This window comes from Saccopteryx leptura, chromosome 11 (assembly GCF_036850995.1).
Source record: "Saccopteryx leptura isolate mSacLep1 chromosome 11, mSacLep1_pri_phased_curated, whole genome shotgun sequence".
Classification (NCBI taxonomy): Eukaryota; Metazoa; Chordata; class Mammalia; order Chiroptera; family Emballonuridae; genus Saccopteryx; species Saccopteryx leptura.
In genome coordinates, this window is record NC_089513.1 from 32694211 (window position 1) to 32704755 (window position 10545).

General features: G+C 42.8%; 1 protein-coding gene across 1 annotated transcript in view; it reads right to left on the reverse strand.

Annotated features, from left to right (window-relative positions):
* Positions 1 to 9892, reverse strand: part of ZNF397 (zinc finger protein 397) — a 39259-nt gene extending 29367 nt beyond the window's left edge. Inside the window, exons 1-4 of the mRNA XM_066353465.1 lie at positions 9822 to 9892; positions 8192 to 8686; positions 7818 to 7923; positions 3503 to 4541 (exon numbers count right to left, since the gene is read on the reverse strand). Of these exons, the coding sequence (XP_066209562.1) occupies positions 3503 to 4541; positions 7818 to 7923; positions 8192 to 8605 (1559 nt within the window). The 5' untranslated portion in view covers positions 8606 to 8686; positions 9822 to 9892. The remainder of the gene's footprint in view (positions 1 to 3502; positions 4542 to 7817; positions 7924 to 8191; positions 8687 to 9821) is intronic.
* Positions 9893 to 10545: the final 653 nt, after the last annotated feature.

The window sequence follows — 10545 nt, forward strand, 5'->3', positions numbered from 1 at the left end:
ATATGTCTCAGCTATCCTGAGTTTCTACTCCCTTTTATCCAATTTTAGATATATAGTATAAGAAAATTTGGGCCTGACCTGTAGTGGCTCAGTGTATAAAGTGTCAACCTGGAATGCTGAGGTCGCTGGTTCGAAAACTGGGCTTGCCCAGTCAAGGCACATAAGGGAGCAACTACAAGTTGATAATTCCTGCTCCTCCCCCCATTTCCTCTCTCTTCTCTCTACAAATAAAGTAAAATAGAAAATTTGGAAGACAGAAAAGCACAAGAAAAAGTTAAATCAACTATAATCTTATCACCCAAAGATAACCAGGACAGCATTTTAAGATTATGTATTTTCAATATTTTTAATGCATAAATATATTCATACATGGAATCATACTGTACATAACTGTCTTTTATTTTTACTTATGTTTTATCACTTAATATTAATCAACATCACTTTTAACAGCTTTTAAGACTGTATATATTCATGATAGTTTTTGAAACATACATTTACAGGTAGGATTTTAAAGTCAAAAGGCAATGCTTAAGGCTTCTAGTATTGACTGCCAGAGATTTTTACTGCCAGATATATTTACTCATATCTCACTTGCTACATTAGAATCCCAATTTCCCTTTTTGTTAGTTTTATGAGGGATAAAAAAATTTCCAGCTCAACTTCTGCTTTACTATAGTACAATTCTAATTATAGCAAGGCTGAACACTTAAGTGTCCACTGGCATTTATTCTTTTGTGATTTGCCTACTTAAGAAACAATTTTTTCTTACTCTTTCATGGGGAGAATGTAGAGAAATAGCTCAAGTTCTGGATTCCTGCTGGGTTCAAAGTTTAACCTCATCACTTTTTAGCTATGTGACATTGAGTAAGCCATGATCCTAACCCTTCATTTCCTCATCTGCCAAAATGTGGGCTGAGAAATAACTAGTACATTTATACAAAATGCTAACAAGTACCTGTCACGTTCGATATGTGTGAGAACTCTATATAAAAGAATATCCCTTTTATAATATATCATTCCTATTTAGTTCTACCCTTTTCAGTTTGGGTCTTTCTGTGAAGAAGAGGAAAATAAGTGAATAGCTCTTACTAGTTTGTTAATTTTACTATCTTTTCCAAATGATTCTGTTTCTTTAGCCCTCCTGCCATTCCTGCTGGTTTGTACCTGCTCATCTGTCTGCCCCACCTGGAGCACTACTCTATTGATCCCCATGAAACTGCTTTTCTCATGCACAAGATTCTAGATGTCCATGGATTGCTATTCTTGGTAAGGTGTGTTTAACTCCAATCTGTTGGTTATTTGGAATAACATGTTTTCTGTGGCAGACTTATACACCTTTCCATATTGCACTGAGAAGCACCAGTCCAGGGACACTTTTCCCGCTGGGTCCTTCAGAAGAGGGTAGTCTCTCGAAGGACCATGACTGTTACTTTGTTGTCAGTTCCCTTTAGAACCATCCTTAACAAATTCATGAAAATATTGCCGATATAAGACAAAACTGAGTATGTGTGAGGTGTTCGGAGGATGTCAGACCCAGCAACCGACAAATATTTTTGGCATCTGAGACCTGGGGTGGACTAGGAACTGTAGGGGTACAGCCTCAGGAACAAGTGGTTCGGTAGCCACAGCAGCTTCTGAGACGTGGGGGTTGGGAAGCCGACAGTAGCTGATAGTCTTAAGAACCAAAGATGGCCTTATGTCTGGGAGAGGGACATTTAGAACTCTAAGATTCTTAGCCCACAGGCTGGGCTCTGACTCCCACCCCAACCTGCATCAAAGGTCTAGCCTAGCTTCCAGGCAGAGTAAGGAAACCACGTATTAACACCTTCTCTGGGTCACACAGAAGATAGACTCCTCACCAACCGCGGTTCAAGGACACCACGTGCTGGCTAGTAACAGAAACTGCTCCGCTGGCTCACATTTTACTACAGGCACTACTTAAGAAATTCTAGCCACATCCGTACTTCTCTTATAGACTTGACTCCACTTCAAAAGGAACTCAACAAGAATGCTCAACACATTTTTACTTTTAATTCCTCAGATGTGCCACTTTCTTCCTGACCTTTGTTCATTGTTCCCTGGCCTGCCTACCCCCTCCCTACTCATCCTTTAGAGCAGGGGTAGTCAACCTTTTTATACCTACCACCCACTTTTGTATCTCCTTTAGTAGTAAAATTTTCTAATCGCCCACCAGTTCCACAGTAATGGTGATTTATAAAGTAGGGAAGTAACTTTACTTTATAAAAATTATAAAGCAGAGTTACAGCAAGTTAAAGCATATAATAATAATTATTTACCAGGTACTTTATGTTGGATTTTTGCTAAGTTGGGCAAAATAAATTTATTTTTTTATTATCATTTTTACAGAGACAGAGTCAGAGAGGGACAGATAGGGGCAGACAGACAGGAACAGAGAGAGATGAGAAGCATCAATTATTAGTTTTTTGTTGTGACACCTTAGCTGCTCATCGATTGCTTTCTCATATGTGCCTTGACCATGGGGATACAGCAGACCGAGTAACCCCTTGCTCAAGCCAGCGACCTTGGTCCAAGCTGGTGAGCTTTGCTTAAACAAGATGAGCCCGCACTCAAGCTGGCAACCTCGAGGTCTCAAACCTGGGTCCTCCACATCCCAGTCGGATGCTCTATCCACTGCACCACTGCCTGGTCAGGCCAAAATAATCTTTATAAAACAAGTTACTATAGTTAAATCTATCTTTTTATTTATACTTTGGCTGCTCTACTACCGCCCACCATGAAAGCCTGAACGCCCACTAGTGGGCGGTAGGGACCAGGTTGACTACCACTGCTTTACCATTTCTTTTAGAAGCCTTCCTTGACCCAAGGCTGGGTCAGGTATTCCTTAATCTCACATAGCACTGACCATACCAGTGCCGTTACCTGTCTGCCCTGTTCATTAAAATGTAGACAACTCTTATTTTCCATTAAACCTAGTTTCTGGCATAAAGCCTACTCAAAAAATAACAGCTGGATAAATTATTTTGTATTCTTCTATCTTGTTTCTTGCCTGCCCAGGGCTCAACAAATCATTTATGAAGCCATTTCCCCATCTGTCCTGCCACTGTTCTTTATTGATCAGTAAAATGTTTCTATTCCCAAGACAGAATGTCCCTCATCCTGTTCACACCATCCCCCAGACCGGACATACTAGCAGATGCAGTGACAGAGCCTGGATTGCTGTCCTCTCTCTTCATGACATTCTCATGGAAAATGAGGTCTCAATGTAATAGTCCCATTTTTCCTATTTCCTGAGTATTCCTAACCCTCAGAGAAAAGCTGCAAGCAGTGATTCTTTCCTCTGTTGTTGACTAGTCACAGGAAAAGCTTTACAGAGAATACGCATACGCACTCGGAAGTGCTGCATAAAGTTACACTGACTCAAGACCTAGTACAGCAGTTTACAACCTTCAAGGAGTCTTGCTTAAAATAAACCCTTTTGACTAACAAAGTCTTTACAATGTTCATTGTGTTCACAAGTTACTTTGTAGTGTGGACTCTCTGGTGGCGCATAAGGACTGATCTGTGCCTGAAAGCCTTCCCACACTCATTACATATATAAGCTTCATCCCCAGAGTGGATTCTCTGATGCTGAACAAGGGCTGAGCTCCTTTTGAACGTTTTGCCACATTCATTACACTGATAAGGTTCCTCTCCACTGTGAATTCTCTGATGTCTGATGAGGTTTGAACTCAAACTGAAGGCTTTTCCACACTCGTTACACTCATAGGGCTTCTCTCCACTGTGTATCCTCTGATGGGTAATCAGCTCTGAGCTCTGCCTAAAAGCTTTCCCACACTCATTACATTCGTAAGGTCTCTCTCCTGTATGAATTCGCTGGTGTCTAATAAGCTTTGAGCTTTGGCTAAAGGTTTTCCCACACTCATTACACTCATAGGGTTTCTCACCAGTATGAATTCTTTGATGGATAATGAGATAGGAACTTTGACTGAATGCTTTGCCACATTCATTGCACTTACAGGCTTTCTCACCGGTGTGAATTTTACGATGTCTAATGAGGGCTGAGCTCTGATTGAAGGCTTTCCCACACTCACTGCATTCATATGCTTTCTCACCACTATGAATTCTCTGGTGAATAATAAGATACGACCTCAAACTAAACGCCTTCTCACACTGGTTACATTTATAGGGCTTTTCTCCGGTGTGGATCCTCTGGTGTTGTGTGAGAGAGGAATGCTGTTTAAAGCTGTGCCCACACACATCACATCTATAAGGTCTCTCTTCCGTAGGAACTTTCTGGTAGGTTTCCGAGTTTGCACTTGGAATTAAGCTTCTCTGAGGCTCGTGGTGGTTTCTCCTCCCCGGAGATCTGTGTGTGATTCCTTGACTGAGACGGCCTCCTTGGGAAGGGGATCTTCCTGGTTTCTCCCCTGAAGCACCTCCTTGCTGCCATGCTAAGTTGCTTTTGTGCTCACTAACTCCTCCAAATGAAAGTTCCAGGGGAAGTCCTGCTTTTTCTCCCAAAATGTCCTTCTTTGTCGCTGATTCACTGTTTTCACAACCTGAAATAATAGCAAAAGACAGTTTTAATTTCTCCACACACTCCCAAGCAATGCTCACTTTCTATGTGAGAGGAAACAGATGCTTCTACCCACAAAAGATGTCTGTGTCCACAAATATCTTCTTTAACTGGTCAAAATAGGTTCCTTTTTCCCTTCTAATACTAGAGCCTACAGTTGTGCTTTGCAGTTTATCCTTTCCTGCCCCCTTGGAGAATTCAATGAATCAATTACCTACTATTCCTTTCCTAATATTTCCAACCTCTTTCTCCACTGTCTTCTTCCTGTTCATCAGCATTTAAACGAGCTCAAGCCTCTCTCATCTTTTAAAATCAAGCTCCTCGTCTACACATCTCCCTCATGAAACCTCATCCCCATTCAGAGTAAAGCTTCTTAAAAGGATTGTCTGTACTCATTTCCATTATATAATCTGGTTTCTGCCTCCCCCCACCCCAATTCCCACACACTCCCATCAAAACCACCAACTCCATAGCTATTTAATCTAATGGGGACTTTACAGGTCTTACTTAATTGGCCTCTCTGTAACACTGACACTTGTGACAACACCTTCCTTTAAGAAACAGCTATATTAGCCTGATTTCTGTGGCCGTTCCTTCTTCGATTCGAGGCCAATCACTCAAACATGAGTTCCTTCAAATTCTGTTCTGGGCTCTCATGTATCCCCACTTTATAAACTGTCTACCTCCTAGACTTCAATTACTATTGTACTTATGTTATAAGCTAACCAGATCCTCAATTCTAACTGTTTTCTCTGTTAAGCTCTGTACTATCATATCCAATGCTAATTGGTTACATTACTTGTGAATATTTCACAAGCACCAAAATGTCCAAAACACATCATCAGTATGTTTTTTCCCTTATGTTTTCCATTTATATAAACAGCACCACTATTAACCAAGCTGTTCAAGACTGAAACGTATCATCATCAACTCTTACCTACATGCTCCACTTTCAATGATGCCCAGCTACTGCAATGCAATTTAAATACTGATAAGCAGGAGTCAGTTTGATCTTCCCCACCTCTTACCATAATACATCTTGATTTATTCACTGTGGTCATTTGAGTTGTAACAGTCTCTAACAGGGCTCTACTCTTACCTTCAAATGCATTCTCCACTCTGCTACTAAATTTTTAAATACATATCCAAACATGTCATTCCCTTGTCCAAAACCTTTCAACTATACTCCACTACGCTGTACAAACTAATTAGAATGACATACAAGTTTTCACAATCTGGGTCCCATTTTCCTCCCTAGTTTCTCTTACTACTTCTCCCTTATGAATTCACTATTCCAGTTAAATTATCTTCAATTCCCAGAATGGGCTGAATTCCTTCACCAACAGGACTTTGTGGCCTTTGCTTATGTGATACTGTAGTATAGGAAATATATACTATCTGATTTTCATCACCACTTCCTGGCACAGAGTTTTAAAAACCCTTGAAACTTCCTAAGTGGTAGAGGTGAGAGGAGTATCTTGTTACTCAGAATAAACCCCTACCAACCATACCTAGGTTTATGCTAATGAGTCAACTCTTGGGAGGGTAGGCTGGTTGCCATAGGAACCAACCAAGTGAAGAGGGTTAGAACTTTCAGCCCCATCCTCTGACTTTGAGGGAGAGGTGCTAGGTAGGGATTGAGCTAGCTCATCACCAATGGCTAATGATTTAATCAACTGTGCCCATTTAATGAAACCTCCACAAAAACCTTAAACAAAGGGGTTCGTAGAGCTTCTGAGATAGTGAATTCATCCAAGTGCCAGGAGAAGGGCAGCCCAAATATCAATCCTGCACTCAGGATTCTCTGGACCTCACCCTGTGAACCTCTATTCACTTGTGTCCTTTATAATAAACCACCAACAGTAGTAAGGTGTTTCCTTGAGTTTTGTGAGCCATTATACCAAGTGATGAGACCCCAGGAGGGGGTTGTGAAACCGCCAATTTACAGCAGATCAGAAGTGTGGGTAACCTGGGACTCATTACATGCAACTGGCATCTGAAGGGGGGGGGGGCTGCTTGCCTTGTGGGACTGAGACATTATCTGTGGGGTCTGCACTAATTCTGGGGAGTTAAGTGTCAGAACAGTTTAATGTGAGGGAAAACCCTGTACACAGAGTCAGAAGTGTGGAGAAATAGTTTTTCCCTTTGGCTTGGGACACTTCTCCTCCCACCTACAGTGTGTCCATAAAGTCATGGTGCACTTTTGACCGGTCACAGGAAAGCAACAAAAGATGATAGAAATGTGAAATCTGCACCAAATAAAAGAAAAACCCTCCCAGTTTCTGTAGGATGATGTGGCAGCATGTGTGCATGTGCAGATGATGATGTAACACCGTGTATACAGCGGAGCAGCCCATGGCCATGCCAGTGGAGATGTGGACGGTACAGAGGAAAGTTCAGTGTGTTCTGTGGCTCGCTAAATTCAAATCTGTGACCAAAGTGCAACGTGAACATCGGCGCATTTATAACGAAGTGCCACCACATAGGAATAACATTATTTGGTGGGATAAGCAGTTGAAGGAAACTGGCAGTTTGGTGGAGAAACCCCGTTCTGGTAGGCCATCAGTCAGTGACGAGTCTGTAGAGGCTATACGGGATAGCTACCTAAGGAGCCCTAAAAAATCTGTGCGTGAGCCCACATCAAACTGCACTGAATAGGTATGAAACTGGGAGAGTTTTCCTTTTATTTCGTGCAGATTTCACATTTCTATCGTCTTTTGTTGCTTTCCTGTTACCGGTCAAAAGTGCACCATGACTTTACGGACACACTGTATTTATCTGGCTTTTTTCCTACTTACAGTTCAAGTCTAAGCTTAGCTGTCTTTTCCGTCAAGAAGTATTTCCTGAACCTGTAAGGCTGGGTTAGGGGCCTTTACATATGGCTTCGTAGTACCCAGGGCCTACTTTTAGTCTGTCATTTACTATTCTATACTGCAATTGCCTTTTTGCTTGTCCACCACCCCACTGAGACCTGAAAGTTCTTTGAAGATAGAGACCCAGTGCCTATCACCCTGCCTGACATGTATTAGTACCCAATTAAGATATAATGAAGGATTTAGTAAATGACAGGGAAATGGACACAGGAGGCCTGACTGCCATTCCTGAGGATTGCTGAATACAAAGCTGCTGAAGTGAGCGCCTCAGGGCTAGAATAATAAAGGGTTAAGGCTGAAGTGTGGCATGTTCGTAAATGCAATTAATTCTGTATACTCAAAGCCAGAGGCCTGATAGCAGATCCGGATGAGTTTCTATTTCTTACCACTTTGGGGGGGAAAGCAGCACTCCCAGGGTTTCAGCTGTGTCTTTAGAGGCTGGAGTTGGATGTTTAACTCTTGTGATGCTCCAAGACATGTCAAATTGGGGACCTGAAATCAGTAAAATACGGTTAACACTGTGAGAAATCCCTAAGGAAATGCTTAGTAAAAATCTCAGAGGTCAACAAAGACCTCTCCAGGGATGAGAAATAGGGAAAAAAGAACTATGAAAGGAGAAAGATGGGCATGGCCCTAGCAGTCACTTCAGGGTTAGGGTCAGTACGGATAAGCATATCTTTATCCTCCTGTTACGATGATGCCACACGCTCCAGTTTGTAAATCCCTTTTCCCACAACATACAGCATCTCCCCGTCCCCACCTGCTGCCCTGGGTCATCAAATTCCCTCTCCAAGTCCTCCAGGAGAGCCACAGCTTCCTCGCCACTCTTTGGACTATGTTGCTGAACCCAGACCTGCAGCTCCTCAGGCAGGATGCTCAGGAACTGCTCCAGCACCAGCAGCTCTAGGATCTGCTCCTTTGTGTGCAACTCTGGCATGAGCCACTGATAGCACAGCTCCTGGAGTCGGCCCAGGGCCTCCCGGGGCCCAGGCGTCTCCTGGTAGCAAAACTTCCGGAATTGCTGGCGAAACAATTCTTGGCAGGATCGGATACTCCCGTTTTGCTTTGATTTCTGACCCCAGGGAAGGCTTTCTTCTACTTTCACTAGTATCAGTTCTTGTTCCCGAGGGTTTTGAGGTATCAGTGTTGAAATTGCTCTGGATTCTACAGCCATTCTGGCCTGAAACACGTTGATCAAAAGCTCACTACAAGTGGATACTCTACTTCAGGAATCCTTTCAGTAATTTCTTCTTTCCTGAAGGATATAAAAGCACTGTTAACTTACAGCAATGTAAAACAATCTCTAAGAACTTATAATATAAACATCAGTCATCCCAGTAACATACATATTGATTGAAAGGGAAGAAGTTTGAGATTGTAAATAAATAATAATCAGGTGACAAACTAAAAATCCCTCATGTCATTCACTGTCTCCTATTTTGTAGAATTTCTACCACAAATGCGCTAAGGAATTATTTTAGAAGCAAAAGAATGCAATATTAACGTGCATCACACTGAGAAATTCCCTTTTTAATTCTCTTTCAGTTTTGACTCATCGAGAAAAATTCGTCTTTAAGGTGTATGTAGAACTTGCGGAACTCCCCCTTAATAAAGTTGTAAGCCTCAGACTTCCAAGGGTAACAGTATCTAACTAGGATTTAATAACGCTGATTTTTAAAGCAGTTAACTGCCTATTAAACATTAGTTGACTCAAATAAAAATACCATTGCATATGTAACCATTTAATCAATTTTGGTATTCACTGAATTTCTTCAGCGAACACTGAGGAACTTACTATGGGCTCTCATAAGGCGAGTAATTGGGTACAATAGTTTTTACTGTGTGTGTGTGTGTGTGTGTGTGTGTGTGTGTGTGTGTGAATCATGACACTAATTCTGATGAATAAATGAGTCTACCGGCAAATAACCAATAAGTGTATGTTAAATGCTTATCATGTCAGCATACAGGGACCATGTCAGATACAGAGAAGAAGCAAAAAGGTCAATCTTAGCTTTCAAAAAGCTTAGCCTATACAGGAGTAAACATTTTTAAAAAGTTAAATATGGCAACATGTGTTAAATTTTCTGATTTTAGGATGGGGGAATACCGATAGGAGGGGGTAGTCCTTAAATTAGTAGGACAGTAAAATTTAACCCTAACTCTACCAATAACTTTACAGATTTTAATACTGAGGCTACAGGGTGGAGGAATGAGTGCCTTTTCCGTTAGAAAGCTGGGGCTTCAGTGATGGCCTCAACTGCGTCCCCAGTACGCAATCAGACGCCGCCCGGGATCGACCGGCCGAGGAACGGGGTTCTTCACCCCGCGCCCGCGGTCCAGGCCGCACGCCTTCCCTGCCCTCCCTCCGCCACGGGGCCCGCGTCCCTCACCGCAAAGCCCAGGAGCGGCCAGGGAGCCAGCCGCCGACCAGAGCGGCGAGCCACAAAGACCGGAAGTGAACCCACGCGGCTTTCCGCTCGCGATTCCTCCCGAGCCTCCGTCCGTCCCGCCCCGTGCTCAGAGGCAGCCAATCAGCGCCTGGATCCTACGCTTCCCACCGCTTCCCTCTGCGGCCGCTGGCCCAGTGGAGCCTGAAGTCCCGGAGGAGGTGCGCAGAGAGGCGGGGTCGGTGGGCGTGCCGCCCACCTCACCTCCCTTTCCCACCACCAGCCACTATTCTTGGTGTCCGGTCGTTCCTGATTCATTCCACCTCCAATGTTTTAGAAAAGTTTCGATATTTCCCGATATTTTCAGTTCTTTTCCAGTATCTCTGACAAAAGTAAACACGTGGATAAACAGGCTGAACAAAAAGTAACAGCCATGTATATTGCTCTTCTGCTCAACAGCTCTGTGCAGTAGCTATGGTATCCCCATGTGACAGCCATAGACACAGCCAAGTCAAGCAGCTTGTGTTCAGACACCGAAGTCCCCGTAGTTCAAGGACATTGTGCATTCCCATACTCGGCCCCTCTAACGTGAGGTTTTCTCATTTTTCACTGGACCCTAAAAGTCGTAGTATTTAAATTTTTCTTTGGCCATTTAGTAGATGAAAAATGATGTCATGTTGCTTTAAACTAGTTAACTTGAAGATAAGGTTATTTCTCGCTGTTTATT